Consider the following 22,549-nt stretch of genomic DNA (forward strand, 5'->3'; position numbering starts at 1 on the left):
AAAAATCAAAAAACACATAAACATTTTGAGGGAGGTTCACAGACAGATTTGTCTCACTTTTGTTGCCAGCATTTAACAGAACCATTCTCCCTGCCACCAACTAGAGCAAAGTGTGTTTGTTTCACCGAAACAGGATCGTGAACTTCATCAGCTTCACATAATATACCTTACACTGTATGATACATACTGGATAGCGCTGTTAATATTACTTTTTGCTTTTAATTTGTCAAGTGATTACTTCATAACACTTGGCTAATATTTATCCATTTTATTTAGATGTTTATGAATGCAAACATCTCCATATCCATCTTCATGAATACTCAACTAGGCAGCCCCCAGTTATCTTCAATATTGAGAAATACACAAGTAAATTTTCGGTTATGTAGACATGAATTAGGAGGTAGAGGCCTTTAAATTCTCAAAATCTTCCATATCTATAAAGAAAAGTGTTTGAGTATATTTGTGGTGACTGGGCTGGTTTTGCATGACAGTAGAACACTAAGTATGCTTTTGCAACATGGAATGAATAGAAAAAAAACATGCTTTTTTCAGATCCCAGAGCTAGGAAGAGAAGTTCTTCTTTTATCAACTTTATAGTTCGTACTCCATATCATTTATGAATCAATTGCTGTTTTTAGGTAACCACTAAAAAAAGAAATGGGAGGAAAACAGTAAAAATCCTTCATACTACTACTGTCATAAGTGACACAGTTGTGTTATGTATTCTGGCTCAGCTACACTTCTTATGGCAGCTCCTTCAGGGAGGAAGATCACAGTATCTTGATGCATCAATATCTGCTCCAGTAAACAAGTAGAAAGATGCATCTTGCAAGGTGCCCTGAGGCGAGAATAATCATAATTTCTGGTCTATATTATTCACTCTTTTCAATTGCCATATATTAGGATAAACCACTGCTTGTAGACTGAGGTCTCCAGTTTTCTCTCTGTCTTAATCAGAAGCAAAAGGAGATGACAAAAACCTTCTGTCTTTAGCTTTAGGACCTGACTTTGGGCAGATAAATGAAGCTGAGGTCCCTTTTCCCTGCCCATCAACATTTGAATTGTTAAGCACACTGCAATTGTAGCTGCTGTGGACAATATTAATTTTTTCTGTCTCTACAACATGCCTGCCATTTGCTTGGAAGAAATAAAGGAAAGTTGGTTTGATATTCAAAGCACCTCTGGAACATCCACGTGAACACTTACGGGTGAAGTAACTCCAGGGAATGAAGATTTTCTGGAAGCATAAGAGATAGTGAATGCTGTAATAACACTTAAAGCTTTCTCATATGCTGGCAAATATAAATTTGGGGAGGGTTCTACCCATGTGAAGCCTTTGGTAAAATTTCTGTCCAGAGGCTGTGGTATCAACTAGTTCTGCTCTTTTCAAAGTAAAAGTCTTAGTGCTGGTTGACACAAGCAGTGTTGCTTACTGTGAATAATTGAATTGGAAGCTGATGGTATCATGGTTCTGCATTTTAATCACCAGGTGAGCTCATTCTTATTGAGAAGAAACATTGCAGATAACACTAAATAAAGATGTTTCACACAATCACAGAATCGGTAAGATTGGAAGGGACCACACTGGATCATCTGGTCCAACCTCCCTGCCCAAACAAGGTCATTCTACAGCACACTGCACAAGATTGCATCCAGACAGTCCTTGAATATCTCCAGTGAGGGAGATTCCACAACCTCCCTGGGCAATCTGTTCTAGTACTTGGCCATCTGCATAGTAAAGAAGTTCTTTCTCGTATTCAAACAGCATGAGACTGTGCTGAAGTAGGAAAGAAGCATATTTTAAGCCTCCCAGATACATAAAGGGAAGAACATAAATTCAGCGCACAGGTTGTCAAAAGCAAGAAAACAAAACAACAACAGTGAAAACAGTATCAACAGAAATAATTTTGCAGTACACTCAATTTGAGTCTGTTCCCTTTGCTAAAAAAGCTGGTCGAAAGAAACAGTCTCTGATGCTATGAAAAAAAAATATGTCGGTTTGTCTTTTTTTAAAGATACCAAGAAGAGTAAGGAAGGGCTGTTTGCCAGGAAGTGGTGTTTAAGCTGGAAGTTTGACCTGATGATTGTTTGCTTAGCCTCTAGGCAAGGGGAAAGCAGAAATCAGGACTAGTCTAATTTTTAACAATGGGAATTCTAGATAAAGGTAAGATAGGAAAAAGAGGGTGGAGGAATGAGTGCAACAATAACTGACACGGGGGAAAAATGAAAAAAACCAACCAAACAAAAAAAAAAAAAAAACAAAACCAAAAAAACCCCAAAAAAACCCACACAAAAACAAACAAAAAAACCCACAAAAACAAAACAAAAACAAAAACAAAAACAAACAAACAAACAAAAAAAAAAAAATAAAACCAAAAAAAAACCAGAAGGTGCTTTGGTTGCTTCCCATTCCACAAAATATATTGCTATCCCTTTATGTCCATATGCTTCCTTGGCACATGTACCAGGGGGAGGATTACACTTTACTAAGGAAGTAATGCAAACTTGTCTTCATTTGGTTACCATGGATATGGCACTATGTGAGACAAAGCCTACCATTTGCATTGCAAACAACCAGGATCAGTGAAGGACACACAACTTGATATTCTGGCCACAGAGTGTCTCAGGATCTTCCTTGTCACAAGAAAAAGAACCATAGCTTTAGGTCTGTGCTAGCTACCAAGAGAACAAAGGTAATGGATGTTGCATTTCAGATGAAGAAGGAAGAGGCAGAATCGCACACATCTGCAGAACAACTGGCATTTCTTGTGCTACCTAATGTGAAATATCTAACAGATAGGTATGGCAACCATTTAGCTTTCCGTCTATCCCCCTGGGGTACTAGAGCTGAATCAATATGCTGGTAATCTGGAATAAGGGATTTCCACAAGCACTGGAATGGGTTAAGAAGTGGTCAAGTCTTAGGATTGTTGTCTTTTTGCAACAGTTTTTATCTAGCTGAATGTCCTCTTCATTCTGCAGAAGTACTATATAAAATACTTTAATTTTATAAAAAATACAGTTATATGAGCAGTCCTCTAAGCAGGAGGTAAATTGTCTTATTTCCCTAAAAGAAATCGTGTATGATTGTTTGGCTATTAGCTTGCTAGATCGTTAGTTTAGGGGTTTTTTTTATTATTGTTTTAAGCTTTGCCAGATATATGGTCATATATAATTATTATTTCAACTGATATGGAATACAAATGGTGTGCCCCTGCTTCTACGGATAGAATTGGCAAAAGTGCCATCAGTTTGGCAATAAAAGAACTGGATTCCAAATCATTAGCCCACATACAAGAATCAAGGGTTTTCTTTCCAAAGGACCTTAGGCACAGATGAATCAGAACAGTAGATCAGATGTCAGGCAAAAATATTTTCCTCCCTTAGCACTGGACTAGGCACATCTCTTGATGGGGCTAAGGCAGCTATATCATTCCAGGACACTCTCCTTGTCTCCCCACTTCAGGAGAGTGGCCCACAACTGGTGACAGGGCACCAGCACCACCTAAGTTGCTTTCCTTCGATAAGAAGGGTGCAGGCAGATCCCCTCTGTTCTCACACCACCATTCTCTGTGGGTATGGGGGACTAATAAGGACCACCAGCCCTTCAGTTGCCCGCCAAAGGGTCCTTAAAATAGTAGATTTGCACCAATATAATCCCACTCACATCAGCAGATTTGTTTCCTCCTGCTGTCAGTAAGTGAGAAAAACATTTGCCCCAGATGTCTTTTCTTCTTTCCTTTCTTCTAAACCAAGCAGCTGGCACTATACCTATACTTGAATGTAATTTCTACCACTGTGGTCATGGGGAGCTCAAGGTCACTGCTGTTGTATCCCTGAGCAAATACTCCAAGCAAAGAAAACTGAGTTTGGCAAATGGGTTAAGTTACCTCTTTACTCCTACGTCCCACCTCAGCATGCTCCTTGAACTCAGATGCCTTAGCAGCAAAGTAATATATGCCCTTGAGACCAGTTTTAGAAGCAGACAAACATCACCAAGACCTTCACATACCCTGAAGATTATTTCAGGCATTTCCAGCAGCCCTAGTGCTAACTACTGATGGGACAGATTTTGCCAGGCCTTTCAGTGATTGTGCTACTGGGGAGAGGGACAAAGAAAGGGGCAGGTGTAAAACACAGAAATATTGCCCTGGCTGCATGATACCTGTGTAAGCATGATTGGACACATGCTTCAGTATTTCCCTACCTTTTTGGAGCTCCTGTTAATGAAATAAAGCCCTGGATCTATTCTTTCCTCTTCCATTTCTGCATTAGTCCATGAAGCAGGTCAAGAAGACGGATGAGGGTAGAATTTGAAATGGGAACAAATACCTACACCGGCAGCAATCTCTGCATGCCTACAACAGCTCCCTTGCAGCAGTGTGGCATGGGGATGGGTTGCCCTTGGGCTGCTCTTAGTGCTCTTCCATAAGGACCCTGCAGCAGCAACAGGAAAGCATAGAAAATCCCAGTGCCAGCCTGTCCTGTCAAACCAAAGCAATTTTAAATCCTGACTATAAGTAAGTCTTCTTGAAAACATCTTAGCATTTTGTTTACTGTTAGTCCCATCCTCCTGTCCTGTGGGATCCTTTTCTTCCTCTGCAACAAAATTTTTTGGGAAACAGTTTTCTTGGCATTTCTTTAAACAATAGTGCACCAACCAGTAAAGATGAGTGAGGCAGTCAGTGTGGTAAGTCTCTTGAATGACAAAATGACTCACAGTGAATAATCTATAAGAAGCACTCTTTCTTTTAATGTCTGAAAATAAGTTTGGGCTCTGTCCTCCAGTTAATAGGTCTATTCCTTCTGTGTGTTCGGTCCTCTGTTCACTTGAGTAAAAAACATTTTGTTGCTTTAATTCAAGTAATTGTACACAACCTCAAGGAGGATGGGAAAAGCAGTATTCCCTGTCTCCTCACACCAGCATGACAGTGAATTCTATAGAGTAATGCTGAATCTATAAAAGGTAGATATTCTACTATTTCTACTGGTTTCAAAAGAGGATCAGGCAGATATTCTAGAAGAGGTAAATGGCCTGTATTTTTATTTTTAGCATTATCAGAGCCAGGAATAACTACCCTCACTCTTATGGACAGGGCTAAATTTGCAGAACTGCAATTCAGAATTTTTTTTTCTTCTTGACAAAATTAGTATCTGTAAGTCATAAGGGTTACAGCAATAGTTAAGTGTACTGGTCCTTGCAATGTGAAATGAACCTTGTGAGGGGCATTCAGGGCAAACTGTTTTTACATTTGTTGCTATTTATTGCAATATGGTTCAAGTGGAATCTTGATACCTTTATACCTATCCCACCCTTACATATGGGCTCAGGTTTCTTATTAGGATGATAATGGTTAGAAAAAAATTATAGTATGGTTATGCATTTCACTAATATGTCACTAACAGCTTAACACAGAGAAGCAAACACTGAATCAGCTTGCTTGTAGCTAGTCCTACACAATTTTGTCATGGTTTTGGAGCAGATTCAGATAGCTTTAGGTTGGTTCACAGGACAGCCTGGCTGACTTCTCTCAGAAGTTGGCATGCTTGCTATATGTCAGTGTATAAAGAAAGAAATCAGATGAGGTTTACCTTCTGTTTCAGATTCGAGATACTACATGTTCATCAGAATTGCTCTGACAAGTGTTTAACTATAATTACTCCCTTTTTTCTCTCTGCAGTACGAAGTTTCAACTGATTTCTCTTTCATAGAACAGTAGACAAAAATTACCAAAAATTTACAAAAATTGCCCCAAATTACTCCTGATTTAACTGACAGTCACTTCAGATCTAGTTCTGAGGTTACAAAATTAAATTGAAAGTTAACCACTGAGAATTTGGTTCAGGCTTCATCCACATCAGACTCTGCTAGCCTTCATGAACATTAACTTTGCCCATTAACTGGCACAGGAAACCCTGAGGGAAAACATTTTACTTCGCTGTTGATAAGAACATATTTTGCATACTGGGCTGGGCAGGGGGGGACACTGTAAGTACATGTAATCTTTTGTGTTGTAGCCCAGACTTTATGTCCCTTAGTCAATCAGAGATTTCATTTAAGCAATTGCTAATCCTATCTCTATGTCTGAGAAAAGGAGTTAGTTAATAAGTCAATAACTTAATTGGACTTTATACGAACCAATAAAACTACACAGCTCACTATCCTTGACAGTGGTATCATTAGATAGTGTATATTTAATTACTCAGTGACATAAGCTTCAAGCTTTAGCCATTAGTAATGGCATTGTCCAATGTACATGGAGAAATATGGTACAAGAGACAGTTCTGCTCTGTTAAACAAACCTTCCCTCTCTATTAGATGTGTTTGAACACAGTAGAACAACAGAAAAGGAGTTTTGTCCTCAAAAGATACCCTTGGCATCACCCTTCTGCCAGCAGTGCTTCTCTGGGGCAGGCTTACAATACATATGCAGCTTCAATAAAGAAAAAGGGAAAGTAAACAAGGCTTACCTGGGCCAACACAGATACCACAGAGCATGACCTAGTGCTTCTTCAGAAGCCAGAGGAGGGACAGGTAAGAGTCTACAGCAGTTCTCCCATCTCACCTCGACAGCTCTGAAAAATTCTCACAGCTTTCCTGTTACCAAAGGAGAGAGGACAAACATTTGCCTAACATGGGCTGATATTTTCATAATCCCTACCCAGTCATGTAAAAAAAAAAATCTTGTTTTTCAAGTACTTTGTCTACTCTGTATCACACAAATGTTTCAAGAACAGACATGTTCAGGAAGTTTTGTATTGTTGAGTTTTTAATTAAAGTGGTGTACTCACACAGTTGATGTGGCACAGATTTTAGAGCCTGTGGCACCTATTGTGGGAGCTGCCATCCTGCTGATACCACAAGCCATCCTGATTGTGCATACATGAATTCATGCATTCATAAATGAATGCAGAATACTCTGTGCAACCCTGAAGGATGAGGCAGAGACAGACTGGGAAGAGGTCCCAATGACATCCAAAACTGGACTGCCTAAACATTGTAATTTCATGCCATCTTCTACAGGTATGAAGGACAAGATGTCTTGCGAAAAAACAGCCTGCCCAATTTTCAGTCAGGTGCCCAAGGATGTGGCAACCACAGAGTTTATCAGAACAGTAAAAATTCCTGGTGCCTTCATGACTCATGGAAATGGCACAAAGTTCTCTCAAACATCAATCCGAAGAACAAATAAGACTTTTTAAAAGTCAGGTAAGCTAAAAAAACAAACTCAGCACTTGAAAACTAATGAAAATTACATAGTCAAACCCTATGGAACTGCTCTTGTCAGACTGGAAAAAAAATTAACAACCTGACAAACAAATAATCCAAACTTGCAAAGCTGCTCTCAGCAACACAATATTCCCAAACACACAACTGCTGCAGGGTGTGCCATTTCAGCTGAGAGCAAGGCCACTTTCAATAACCCCAGTATACCAGTGATATTGAGCGTACCAGTCAGAGTGGGTATCACCCAGGGCAAATCTCATATTCTCAGCCTGGTTCAGCCTCCAACTTCCGTTAAGTGTTTTGGGCAAGTAAGTTCATTTCCCTGTCACTATATAGCACCTGTTGTAAAATAAGGGGTTTAGCAACTTGGCATATGTGTATTAAGGTATGCGTACCACTTTGCTCAATAATATTATATATTCCATATGGCCATCCAAAGTCAGTCCTCATGGGGGAAGGCAGGGAGGGTAAAAGATCTCTTCTCAACACATGCTACAAACTTGGAAAGCAGCACCCATGAAGGAAAGGATGCCATTAAGCAGCCCTTTGAACAGGAATCCTGAATAGAAAAGCCTTCATGATGTCTCCCTTCATGTGTATTGACAGGTCAAAGTTGGATAGACTTGATGAAATAGCCAGATCATGCAACTGTGGTCAGGTAGGTTAACTAAACCAATACTGAGACTAGAAAAAAAAAGATCAAGGAAAAACCTAGGAATCCAATCTGGAGTTCTGCATCTCCTGGAGGGAAGCTACTCATCCTGTGTGAATACACATTAATAAGACAGGATTTCATTAAGTAATTTGACCTTCCCCCTTTCTTCCTCCCAATCTTTTCTTACACTTTTTGCCTTCCTACTCCATCCATGAAGAAGTCCAAAACACAAAATGCTGGTTTCACATGTATCTTCAGTCCATTTGCAATCCCTCAATGCACATGCTTGAGGTTAGGTGTACAAAACTAGAAGTTGTGTAAGCACAATGGAGTTCCATGGAGCTCCATTAAACTCCTGGTGTGCAGCACTAACTGGTTTGCATTTGTCCTAGTTAGAACAGCTGGGACCAGTTCATCACTGTGTGGGTGTAACCCAAAACTGTGTATTCTATAGCCTTCCATGCCATTTCCCAGAAACTGTTATCAATAGATCATTTACACCACCTGCCCAGAGCATGCCTGACTCCTCAGGCTATAAGCTGGGTGTTAAGAGGCCTGCGAGATAGGAGGTTGCTCCTATCCTCACACCCATTGTGGAACTCCCCGCCTTGAGGGAGATACTGGGCATTCCTGCCTGAACCTGAGGATATATATAATCTTGGAGTCTTGGGACTTTTTTACCACTTGTGGGATCCAGAGAAGGACTGTGACCACCACTCTCGACTGGACTGCAACCACCACTTTTCAACCAGACTGCAATCACCACTCTTGACCAGACTGCAACAGCACTCTCACCAACAGGTTTTCCCTCTCCTTTTACTTTGGACTCAGGGGGCCCAATGAACACCACTCTGTTCATGCCCCAGGGTGCTGGGTTATACCTTTGGATTTTGTGGGTTAAGACCAATTGTTTGTCTGTATAATCGTACTTATTGTATTATTTTATTAAATTGTCATTCTGACTTATAATCTCTCTTTTGAGTTGGGTTCATTTCCCCTGCCGGTTTACCTTTAAACCAGCACACTATTGCATGGCATTTTACCAGACAGAAACAAGTTTAACAGCCCTAATTGGTATTGCTGCAAGATGCAGCAAGATGCCCAGCAGAGCCCGCAGAGATGTCTCTAAACACAAAGTTGTGTTACATGATGTTCATAGAGCAAATTCAACTTCACGAAATTATCTTCTTTTCCCTACAGAAATCTCAGACTCTTTAAGATGGAAACCCCAGGCTGGATTAGCAATTTATGGGCACTTCTCCTCCCTTAATTTTCAGAGCATTCAGTGGACCACTGTACTAAAAGAGATGAAGTGATAAAAATCAAAGAGATTGCTAGAAATCAACCGGTGTCTTTTTAACCATCAGACACTGTATCCCAGTGTCTTTGTGACTGCCATTATGATGCAAATAATTTTTACCATGACCACAATTTATTGAACACAAAAAAATTGTTTCGTGATCATTTTCATCAGGACTTAGAAACTGGGTGTCGAAGGCAAAATCTCACCCTCCAGTATGTAACTGCTGGGTCAAATGACATTCTCACTTTTCCCTCTGAGGTTTTTTCATATAGGAAGTCCTTTGATTTTTGTTTAGATTTCTGATCTTTCTACCATTCTTATTTAACATTTTACCTTTTTTTCTCAAAAACTACCAACTGAAATTCTGCAAATGCTTTCAAACCCATTAAATGTTTCTATTTCAGTAGTATCAAATGAACCAACTCTGTCAGAAATTAATTTGAAAATATGTAATTGAATAAAGACTACTTCTATGTAAAAAAACCTTTTGAACTGGAAAAAAAAATCTTGTGAAGAAAATTTTATAGTGGTACCTTTTGAACAAGTCCAGAAGAAAGGGTACACAAATAGTTTCAGGTCAAGAGCTGGTCAAGATGAACTACTTCTATAAAATGTTCTCATTTTGGCAGATCTATATTTTTAATGAGGAAAGTGCAAAAACATGCTCTAGCCAGCTTTATGTCTAATTCCTTTCCTTTCCTTTATTTCTAATTCCTCCCTCAATCTCAAATTACTTTGAAGAGAGTCATGTCTTCTTAAAAGATGTCTGTCTTATTTCACAAACAAACATTAGAAATTTCTGAGGGGTGCAACATGATGAATATGTTTGCCAAGCAGTGGTAAGATGATTCTCAGGCTTGCCAGCAAATGTTCTGTATTTGTTGGGAAATCACAGCACGTCCACCTCCTCTCCATGTAGCCTTACACTTTCTACAAGGAAAGCCTTGGTTGCGACTTCAGTGTAGATATACTTTGCTGCGGCCCTGGGTGAAGGATGAAAAGCACATATTTGTCAAATCTGAGGTTGTATTTTTCAGTAGCGGATTTACACAAACACCCCAATGGCCAAATTTCCCTCCTTATCTCAATGCAAGCCTACTGAGTTTAGAGCAACCTGACAGAGTTTAGGCTTGGAAGCAGCATAGCATGTGCTTAGAATTAAGCACAGCTTCCACTCTTATGGTGATAAAGACAGACTTACACTTGAAATAAGCAAGATGGATTTAACCCTTTAGCAACAGATTTTCTGTCACCTTTTTATTTTGATATTATTTTAAATTTTCCTTCCCAGTCTCCTGTTAAAAAACCCCCAAAAAACAACAGCTCAGCTTCTTCCCCAGAGATTTAAAGCCACAGATGTCTTCTGTACGAATACAATAAAAAATTTTGGTTGATGACCTGTGACACTGAAGTGAAACCATTCCTCTGAGACCTATTTCTAAAATACTAGGAAAAAAAAAAAAAAAGAACATTTTTCAATAGAACAGCCATTATTAAGGAGCTATTTTCATGTTTGCATGTGTCTGCTCCTCTATGGGTGCATATGGGGAATGTACAGAATTAGAAACAAGTGCTCAAAGTATATTTTTCCAGTATTCTCTGTGAAGTTAGCCAGAAACATGATAAAGAAAAAATCTGGCTGCTGAAAAAACTAATTCATGTTCTCTTGCAACCCATGGCACAAATTCCTCATTCTGGGCTCTTGCCATTCCTTTTCTGCTACTTTTTTTGTCACATAGGAGACTCAAGTTGGAGTGCCAAAGACAATTTGGGAAAACAGCATATAAATTACAGGAACTTCCCTGTCCTGTGACTGCATTCTCCCTAGAGATGTCTCATTGGTTGGAAAGTTTCCAAATATCTTTCTTTCCCCAGTGAAAACCAGGTTATATTGAAATTTAGATTCCTATGAGACTGACACTTTCACAAGCTAGAAATTTTTTTATGTGTTTGGTCTTTTTTAAATTGCTTTAAAATAAGCGCATTTAGAAATTGCATTTTATCACTCTGATACTGTGTTACAACTGGCAAACATTGCTCAGCCACTACAGGAAGTGGGTAAACCCCTCTATTTTTTCTTGACTACTTTCAGATCTTTGTCAATAACAAAAGTGTGTAGATATTTTCATAGAAAATAGTAAGCTAGCAAATGGTACTGTGACTTCAGGTATTTAGGTGACTTTGGAATTTAGATAACATTTTAAAAATGCTCATAATCTAGGAAATCTACAAGGCCATAATTTTCTATTTCTCCATACTTGCATGCAAATTAATAACACAGTCCATGTGAAGTTGGCTGGGTTTCATCATTCATTAAGTGCCAATCATAGGAGGAGGTAGAAAATTATCTATTAGAAACACAATGCAGATCATAAACCTTTTGGATTCTATAGAAAGATTAGAAACAATCTGTTAGTAAGTACAGAATAACATTTGTTTTCAAAATCAAATCCATTTTCTGTACATATGATTCTAGTATCACTTATGTGATCTAATTTTATCCTTACCAGGAATCTGTTCATTATAAGGAGAGGATGAAGCAGCAATGGGTGCCATAGGCAAAATGCTTTTATAAGAAAAATGATTTTGGAGTCACTCTGTCTGTAGTTTTTCAGCGTTTTTCAGCGTTTGTGACATCCTCACTAATATTTCTTGGACATATATATTTTTGGTACTGACGATTTTCAGTACATATAGCATCTCTAAAGTATTCCAGTTCCTCTTAGAAGATTGCTGCAATAAATACTGAGGAAGCAGTGCAACAGCCTTTGGACACAAATGTTTATGAAAAGACCTGAATAATAATTGATTAATTGATGTGCAAATTTCCACCAACAGAGGTCATTTTCACTCTAGAATTAGTTAAGGAGCTCATAAAAAGCTGTCCTTTTATCTAAGGGAATATCTTAAAAGCAGTCCCACTGCCTGCAGTAGTCTTCATCAAAGCAACTAATCTAGGGCTGATATAAAGAATGTTAAAAAACTGAAGCAAATGCTCTTCATTTAATCAAATAAATTCAGTCTGCATTGTGAAATGTCAACAAAATCTCTGCTTTCACATTTCTTGTGCGTATGGGATTGGTCAGTTTAAACAACCCTGATGGCCTAAATGTTTTTCCTGAACATTTATATTTGTTGAGAAAAAATTTGCCTATGCAACACTAAAACTTCCTATAAGTCTCTAAGTAAAAATGCAGTGGGCAAATGAGAACCACCTGTTTTCTCCTTCTTCTTTCTCATGTGCTACTATTGTAATCTGTGAGTCCCTTCCCAGAAGGTGAGATCCCACCCTCACATACACTACCTTGGTGACACAGCTGTCATTGAGGGGCATCCCTGACAAACGGACTGTGTTTACAAGCATATACCCATGCATATCATTTGCCTGAAGATCAAATTATGAACTAATACATACTGACATTTGATTTTGAGGAAGATAGTGCATTTTAGGTTTTTAGCTTCAACAACATTAAAAGCTGTTATTTAGAAAAGGATCTGGAAATAAAAAAAAAGAAAAAAAAAAGTTAAAATTTAAGAATTACCACTAAAGCACAACTATGGCATGAACCTGAGTAACCATTAAACTCTTGTACTGTAACAAATTAAAAACAGAAACAAAGAGGTAACAGAAACACAGAGGTAACGCAATGATTCAGATAAGTCACATATGACAGTTGATTTTCTTCATATAATCATACCAGGAAACACATCTATGCTGGTTATCAGAGAAGCTCTGATTTATTTGGGTTGTGTTGTTATCTTATGGGTGACATTTCCCTCTATGTTGTCAAACTGCCATTAAAACACCAGCACTCACTGGCCAAACTCTACTATTGAGTTTTTCCCTTTACTGAAAACACAGGTTTCCTCTGTGGATATAATGTGCTATCTGCTGATAAAATGCAGTATAAAACCCGTACTGTTTAAAATTACCACAGTGCTTATCATCTCTAACATCACATGATTTTTTCCCACACCCCAACAGAGGTGAGGATCCCACTGCAGTAGACAATGTAATAAGCATATACTGTCTTCTAAATGCATAAAAATAATTTCTATATAAATTTAAATAATGCCTAGCATTGCAAGGAGCATAATTTTATAGTTCATTTGTAGTTCTAGCATATTTTAATAGCAAGATACATTAGTTTTTTTAACAGAGAGATTAATTGTCCCTGTCTTTCATACTAAGCATTTTGGGGAACTTTGTAAAGCCCCGGGTAGAAGCCACATGCCTGCCCAGGCAGTTTACTTATGTTTAAGACTCCAAGAGCTCACCCACATGAACTTTTGCAAAGCCTTTGATTCTTTAATGCCTTGAATACGTGTAAAGAGAACATGCTACACACATTTCCCAAAAGATTTCTTTTATTTAGTGAGAAAATAAGCATTTTGTCAAAAGGTTTTACAGGAGTAACATACAAGCTAGGAGAAGTATTACAGTAAAGCAGCCAGCACACGACAACCCACAAACTGGTGAAATACCACCCATCAATTTTAAATTACCCAGAAGAGGAAGAAAACAGTAAAGGAAGAAAAAAGATTAAGAAAAGAGTAAAGAAAGAAAGAGAGAAGAAAACAGAAAAATAGTTACTGCCAAGAGTCACATGGTGGCAGGTCATGGTAGAGATATAAAGTTGGAGGCCCTGTGCACCTCTATTTATGTGCCCCAGCCACTGTGGCCACCCCCTGCCAGGCAGGACATCCGGCTCACTGACCACTCAATGCCCTCCTAGCCAGAGTGAAGGGTAGAGGATCCAGGGGGCGTGGTGTGGGTGGGATACCAGGCAGGCCTTATTTGATTGGCAGCTCTGCCACATGGCTCCTGTGCACTCAGCCATGTGCATTCCCGGCTGCCATGTTGGCTGCAGGCCAGGAGCTTTCTGATACTGGAGGCCTGGCCCCCTCCCCCAACACACATACACAGAAGTTGGTTGATTTGATCCAATTAATAACTCAGTGAGAGATGAATCTAGTCCCTCACAACTTCCTACCTCAAAATTAAGCATGGGACTAGATGAGGTATGCAAAACTGCAGATATAGAATCATAGAATCATTTAATTTGGAAAGCACCTTTAAGATCATGTAGCTATGTAGCATTTAAGTTCATAGCAATATAATGCAGTTCCAAAGAACTTATAGGAAAAGCATTATAATATTTTTATTCTAGATACAGTATAGGTGTGGATTTCCCACACTTGAAAGAGGCCAACTAGATATGCTACTTTGTCTGGTGTTTTGAGAAGGCTAATATATGTTGGCCAGGATAGAAACTCGATTGCAAACTGGACTGTGCACAGGCTGGTGTCCTGCACAATAACACACTCAGCAAAGATGGGCTTGAGTTTCATCCAAAGCACCTGAAAAACAAAAGGAAAACAACATGGATAGCAAGAGACAGATTTTGTTTATAAATACCACAAAGACAGGAAAGAGGCAGGAAAGGATGTGAAATATCCCTTCTAAGTCTGAAAACACTGCTTGGCAATCACTATACAAGAATTAATGCTTGGCAGAGCAACAATATCCCTATCAGTCCTTAGTTTATGTGAACTTTTACATTTTCACAAAATGTAAATGGTCACTGTGACACACAAGAAATTATGATTTCCCACTGGAGTCCCACCGCTGCTCAAAGGTTGTCCCTTAATGTGCATAACTTCCAAACTGAAAGCTATACTTCTGCCCTTTCTGGTGTGCCTGAGCTCCAGTTACAGAGAGAGACCTGGATTTTGGATGGTGCAACCAAGAGAAGACACCCTACAAAACCAGCGTGGAGGGGGGAGATTGCAAGAAAACCTCAACTCAAGAGCCAGACTTGGATGCAGCAGCAGTGCAGATGAGGGCAGTGAAACTAAGCTGCATCCTCAGTGCAGGAAAGTCCCCCAAGGGAAGGAGGCTACAGGTCAATTAGCCCAAAGTATCTAGAGAAAGTGGAAGTTCACTCCTACATTTTCAGCTCTAGATCTACTTCACAGCTGCTAGCTCCCATTAATATATCACAATTATAAAGAATGCATCACAAGTGCTCCAGCTACTGGAGTCAGATTATGTTTAAGAATCAAAGCTGTTCATGAAATGAATTTGCAAAACACTTGACAACATCTACACAGGTTGTGCTGAAAGTAGATGCATAAAAGTTCTCAAAGTTAAGCAGCATCATTGCTTGATTTTTCTCCCCCAAAATGTGGGGAATTAGAGGGGGAAAAAATCTATAGTTTTCACTCATCCACCAATATAAACAAATATTTGAGGACTTTAAGAATTAGAAATATGATAAATATATTTCAGTTAGTACAGATAAAGTACTGTTAGTATATCTATAAGCTAAAGTTCAAACCTTGTGAATAACAGCATACAGAAGTAGAACATCTCTGATAGGCAAGAGGATTTACCTAGTGATAAAGTTCAAAACAAGGAAGAGTAGAATGCCAAAAATAAAAACCACCAATGTTGCTTGCATGAAATCTAGGAAGAAGATTATATCTGTGAAACTCAGTTGTCTAGAAGAGGATTCATTTGTCCAAATGTGTGGTGGGGGGAAACAGTTTTCCCCCTGCAGTTATAAAATGGTAAAACCCCAGAGGGTGGTGACCCTTGAAGTTTTGAGGTTTTACCCAATGAGAGCTTCTGCAAAATATAAACATATCACAAGCAGAATGGAAGAGAAGGTTAGTTGTAGTTTTGTTGTAGAAGTAGCCATGTTGTGAAGCCACGAGGAGAAACAGCAGGAGCCCCCACTGGGGGCTGGGCCCCCCGCAGCCCCCGGCAGGGGGGCTACAGAGACTTGGAACAGTGTTAAGCTGGACTATGTATCTGTAGCTATGAGCTGGGGGATGTTTCTCCACTGTGAGCCGCAGCAAGAGATACTGAAAAGCAGCGGCAGAGACAGCAGCAAAGAGAGGCTATGGCTAAAAGCCAACAGATAAGAACTGAACCAGAGAAGCAGCAGCAAACAGCATGCAACCAAAGAAGACACAGAGTTGTCTGAGAGAACCGAGAGAGAGAGCCAGCAGCAGAGAGAGAGGAAGAACTGAAATAAAACCCCATACCCCTCTGAGACGTCCGAGAAAGGAGGAAGATGATGAACTCTTACTTGAAAGAGTCTTGGAGTGCTACAGCACTGCAGAAAGAGCTGTAAAGCTCAGAAGGAATGTGGAGGGGGTGACCTTGGCCCCCCCACTGTTTGAGGCAGAGCACGGAGCTCTGCAAAGGGGAATTTGAATCCCCTGAAGATAGGGACCATCACGAAGACCCCTGAGCTTCGTGATATGACGTAGTGAAGTGACCCTTGTCCCGGTGAACACAGCCTACAGAAGAAGACTCTCGCTTAAAGACGAGTGGCCAAGGGGCTTGGATACCCCCTCGTGTGTACTGGCAGAGATCCGGCTACAGCTGCTGCATGGAAGAGCGAAACAGAGAGACTGCTGCCCTAGAGAAACTGCTGCTCTGAGAGTGGAAAGAGATCTTTTCCTTCTTCCCTCCTGGACTTTTATTTGGAGGGGAGAAGAGATTTGATCCATTGTAAATACTTTTATGTCATGGTAGAGATAGCTAAGATTGTATATAATGTATTGTAGTATTTATTTGTACAGTCATTGTAATATATTCCCTTTCCCCCATTCTGAGACTCGTGTAGTGTCTGGAAAAACCATCTCTCACTGGGTTGAGATGTGGGAGGGGGTTTGGACTAGGGAATTGGATTTTTGGAGCTCTCAAATCATGACAAAATGACTGACATCAAGGGAGTCAGGCTCCCTAAACACTCTAGACATCTGCTTTTAAAGAGTTTCAAAATCCACCATAGCTGCCCAATACTTATTAAGTGTAACAAAGCAGGATACTAACAGCATATTTACCTTAGAGCACAGCAGAATCATAAGGGATTAATATTGTCTGGAACCACTAATTTCCCCTGCAATATTACTCAATACAGAAACCATTTTGAAGGACTGGAGTACAAAAATGAGAGTATGATTCTGGTTTTCTTCTAGGATAAAAAAAGTTAGCAAAAGAATAACATTACTTTTTCCTTCTGCACTTCTAATCTGTGGGAGGAAATTCTAGAAATGCTCATCCCGCCTTTCCAGCTCTGTCTACAACAGTCAATTTTCTCATCAGTCAATACAGTCCTTCTGCTTTCTCTTCATCAGGATAAATGTCTTGCCTCTAAACACAAACTCACCGGAGCAGACAAATTCTTTTTTCTTGCATTGCAAGGTCCAACTTACAAACAGGTGCTTTGATACCTGTCCCCATGCTGCTAGAAGGCTCCTCTAAACATAGCCCATGACGCCTCCACTTCTCTTCTGGCACTGTAGTGTCCTGTCCTGGCCCTGTCTGAGCTTGTTTGTGGCTAGAGCAAGTATCTCAGTAAATCATATAGCAATTCCAGAAGTAGCGTTACTGTCCCTAAAAGCCTGATTAGTCAACCACATACAGAGCTGAGGTATTTGTTTATTTAGGATTCGTGCAAAGACAGGTGCTAGGTGGTAAATCCACAAAGCTAGTGCGCCGATTCTCAAAACTTTACATTATGTATACATTTTAGCAAACAAAGAACTATGGTACATCAGCTACAGGTACCTAGTTCTCTTGTTAATTAATATTCTACCTTCTATTGGTTAAATGATTCTCTTGCTTCTTATTCTAATTAGCCTACATGAATAGTCTTTCTCTTCTTTTGAATTGGTGGGTTTCTCGAGTCGGTGGTCACAATCTTAATGTGCTGGAGTTGTCTTTTACCTCGTTGGGACAGATTTCAACACCCTTACTGAGTTGGCTTTGTTACTTTTTTGTTGTCTCTACCAAATGTCTTCGAGGTCTGTCCACTGTCAGCAGGACATCCTTCTTCCCAAGCTTTGCTGTGGAACCCCGGACCTAAACAAACTAAGCCAAATAATACATTGTTCCCCTCCCTTTGAGGCCTGTTTTTCATTTCACTGATAAGCCAAGATCCTGTTTCACAACCCCTTTTTCACTTTCTTTGTAATTTTCTGGGTGTATTATTAAATGTCTCTGACTCTTGAGATATTAGCAGTGCACTTACACAGAAAATCTACAGAAACTCTTTCAGGCTGTTTTCAGTAAGGATACCAGTAATTTTTCGTTTGGTATTTGTTCTATCTGTCTTTGAAGGATGCTAAAAAAAGTTTTAAAAAGGCATAGATACAATTCTAGGTACATGGAGTAGAGTACTGCAATAAAGCTTTTTTAATTTTTCACTTGTCTCCACATGGTTGTTTTGTTGATTTCAACAAAGATACAAAAGGCACTTTCTTTCAGTAAACAAAGTGTGGAGACACAAAGTGTCACCCCTAAGCGGTTAAATTATCTGCAAATAAAAACCCTACATCTGGTGTTTGTACTAAGCTACTCTGTTTTTGGCATCCCTCAGACCTGTCTTATTCTATTAGGAGAAATACATAATTTTGTTCTAATATGTGCCTGCTGTAGAGGTAAGCATGGATAAATCTTGTAGTCCAGATATACTAAATCTGTCACTTCTAGTATACACATAGTGTTTATGGTGTTTACCACAAAGGCTGTCTGCATACAAGTAATGTATCTGACATTCCTCAAATACTGTCCGCTTACTGGACAGCACATGTGCAAGTGTTTCTGTCCAGGAAACGTGTTAGACTCACTTTTGTTATAGAATGCAGTTCCCACAGTTTGATGCCTGGGAACTATATCTCACCTCAGTTCAGCACTTCACTGCATAGTCAGACAAGAAATTTAAATACCAAAGGAAACACAATGTTTTGTATCAGAACTTTTGTCATTGCTTAGTCCAAACTGGATACAGAGAGATCAAGCAAAGTGTGAATGTTCATTAACTCCAGAGATGAAAGAGACCTCTAAACTACAGGTCACTGTTCAAAAAAACAATGCATCACTAGAGTATTTATGTTTTAGAGTGGGTTAAAAAGCAATCTAGATAAATCCAAAGACAATTCTACCTCTAGGATGAATTAATTCAGAAAATGGACAACAGTATGAAATGATGCAAACTTTTATCTAAACTTGAAGCAAATCAGATCACATCCCTTTGGGAAAGTAGAAAGCAATCAAAAATAATCTTTTACATTTCTTATCCTAATTTTCTCCAATTGAGATCAAGACAGGAGGCGCCAGCATCGAAATACAAAAGAAAACAGTTCTTGCGGTGATAGACTAAAGCATGAAAAACATTGTGAAATGCCTTTATTAAATATGTAACACTACTCTAAAAACTTGTTTAGGTGCTTTGTTGTGCTTGATATATGGTCTTTTGTTTCTCTGACAGGATGAAACAGAATAAAGAAAGAGAGAATGAAGAGTTGCTTTAAATCCTACACTGCACATCTGATACTATAGAAGCCTTACAGCAAGGGGTTTGGGCAGATATAAGTGCCAGGCCTGGTTGCTGGTGGTCGCATGTGCAGCAACCCAGAATGACAGAGCGAAGGGAGATAAGGTGACCATTACCCCAGCCTAGAGATCCTACTTTCAACACTCAAATAATTCAGTGGGTCAGGATATGGGTAAAAAGGCAAAGCAGACACTTTCCCTTGCTCTCTAAAACATGCTAATAATGGTCATGTTACTGGCCTCACAGGCCTTTTACCCTCAGGGAAGCACAAGGAGTCCAGGGTTCTCGCAGGCTGCCTGCCTCAGATCAACCTTTCTGTTCGGCTCCTGTGCTCTGGCATTGTCCCACATGGCTTTGAGTATCTTCTACTGCTCAGTCCCTACTGTTTACTCCTGTCATGGGGAAAAAAATAAATCACTGGTTAATCACTCGTGACCTTTTTCTTCTTTTGCAAAACACCCTCAGCTGGGACTCTGAGCACAGAAGATGCATGATAACTTGCTCCAAACATTTGCTGGGAAGGTGCTAATCTAGATCCACTGAATTGGTTTCTAGTTGGTTATCCAGTATGCCCCTGCTCAGCAAGGGCAATGTCTACATGCAAGGAAAGTTTGTGTCTCAGCAGAATGATACTCTATTTTGTCTCACAGATAAGACTACATATTGGATTTTTCAAAATTGTTATAATCCGTATTTAAACTGATTGCACAGCAGTTCCATGCCTGCTATGTGCCCCACTAGCAGACAGGATACTTCCTAGTCCTAAATGTAAAACAAATTTTAATTCAAAAAGCCTAGAGAGAGACCGAAGTCTTAAAACCCGCATGCATAGATAGGCCTACTGGCACCTATGTGCTTGAGAAATTGGATGAGAAATCTTTATCCAAAGTTAATCTACCTACTTGAAGGATATGGAGATTATGCACAAACCTTGTCCAATTGCACTTATTTCCGCAACAGTTTTAATATACATCACCTCCATTATAACATTTCTGAGCCCCCCCAACCTATAATAGATGTATCTTTACTCACTATATTCTTCTTAGGCAGGTGGACAACAGAATCTCAGAGAAGATAAATTACTTGCTTCAGAGCACCTGAGAAGTCTGGAGCAAGGCAAGACCTTGCACATCATCTTTCTCAGGCCCCTCATCTTCCTGTTTTCAGAGGATCAAAAATAAAAGCTATACAAGAGCAAATTGCCCAGAGCTGACCCCAAATACAAATATTTGCATGAATAGTTTTGCATAACATATTCCTATTCTGGCAGGATATTGCACCCTTTTAGCTCCTCTCTGCGTCAGGTTAAAAATACTTAGAATTTCTGAAAATTTGGGGCCTTTCTGTCTACAAAATAGATTTTATATGTGCATATCACCAAGTGCTTCTGACAGTATGGGAGCCCCGTCATCATTACTGTGGACAGATGAGGCTGTGCATACTTCGGCGTTACACATGTAAACCACAAGCAGATATATTTTCTCTGATGCAAATAAATTCATTTTAACTTCTGCCTATGACTTCGCAGAAGATTTGAAAAATCAAGCAAAGTCATTAAGGAAATTAAATGATCTTTTAAAAGTCAATCAACTCAGCTCTGGTTTCCTGGATTTTAAGGGAGAAAAGTAACAACAGAATTCTCTAATCTAATCATGACTTGAAAGTAAGTAAAATGAGAGAAAATAGAGTAGTTACTGACTCTCTCAAGAAGAAACACAGGAACAGTGACAGATAAGTCACTTCAGTGTACTGTAGTGTACAAAGGCAGTCAGTGACACTACTATCTAAACATATTCGGTGTGGAGTGTGACATTTAAATCAGGGAAGGAAGTTTGTGGTGCGCTGTTGGGAACTAGGCAAACTACCATCAGACCTTCGTGATGCAGTCATCATCACTTTGTATAAGAAGAAAGGAGTTAAATCAGACTGTTCAAATTACTGTGGTATTACTCTACTCTCCATTGCTGTCAAAATCCTGGCAAGAATACTTTTGAACAGATTAGTACCTGCTATAGCAGAAGGAATTCTACCTGAAAGCCAATGCGGTTTCAGAGCCAACAGGAGTACCACAGACATGGTATTTGTTCTCAGATAACTGCAAGAGAAGTGTAGGAAACAGAATAAAGGTCTCTATGTAACCTTTGTTATTCTCACCAAGGCTTTCGATACTGTGAGCAGAAAAGGTCTGTGGCAGATTTTGGAATGTTTAGGATGTCCTCCCAAGTTCCTTGAAATGATCATCTCACTTCATGAGGATCAGCATGGCCAAGTCAGATATGGTGATGCACTTTCTGAGCCCTTTCTAATTACCAATGGTGTGAAACAAGGCAGTGTTCTTGCACCAACTCTATTCACAATCTTTTCCAGCATGATGCTCCAAAGGGCCACTGCAGACCTTGATGATCAAGACGATATCTACATTCGATATCATACGGATGGAAGCCTATTCAACCTAAAGTGACTGAAGGCCCACACTAACACCTTAAATCATCTCGTCCGGGAGCTGCTTTATGCTAATGATGCCGCCCTTGTTGCCCACACAGAAGCAGCTCTGCAGCATTTAACATCCTGCTTTGCCGACGCTGCTGAGCTCTTTGGTCTGGAAGTCAGCTTAAAGAAGACAGAAGTTCTCTATCAACCTTGTGCTGGTTTAAAAGTTAACCAGCAGGGGAAATGAACTCAACTCAAAAGAGAGATTATAAGTCAGAATAACACTTTAATAAAATAATACAATAAGTACAATTATACAGACAAGCAATTGGTTTTAACCCACAAAACCCAAATGTATAACCCAGCACCCTGGGGCATGAACAAAGTGGTGTTCCTTGCCCCCCCCCTCCCCCCCAGTCCAAAGTAAAGGGAGAGGGGAAAAACCTGCTGGTGGGAGAGCTGTTGCAGTCTGGTCAATAGTGGTGATTACAGTCCAGCTGAGGGTGGTGGTCCCAGTCTGGTTGAGAGCGGTGAGCTGCAGGCTGGTTGAGAGCAGTGAGCTGCAGCCTTCCTCTGGA

General features: G+C 39.7%; 1 protein-coding gene across 1 annotated transcript in view; it reads right to left on the reverse strand.

Moving 5' to 3' along the window:
- ITPRID1 (ITPR interacting domain containing 1) overlaps nucleotides 1–6,869 on the reverse strand; it is a 48,750-nt gene extending 41,881 nt beyond the window's left edge. The window contains 2 exon segments of the mRNA XM_039387004.1: nucleotides 6,472–6,576; nucleotides 6,793–6,869. Coding sequence (XP_039242938.1) covers nucleotides 6,472–6,576; nucleotides 6,793–6,869 — 182 coding nt within the window.
- Between the last annotated feature and the right edge of the window lie 15,680 nt (nucleotides 6,870–22,549).

Source organism: Pipra filicauda, unplaced genomic scaffold, assembly GCF_003945595.2.
Source record: "Pipra filicauda isolate LSUMZ 115617 unplaced genomic scaffold, ASM394559v2 scaffold521_size369105_pilon, whole genome shotgun sequence".
NCBI classification, from domain to species: domain Eukaryota; kingdom Metazoa; phylum Chordata; class Aves; order Passeriformes; family Pipridae; genus Pipra; species Pipra filicauda.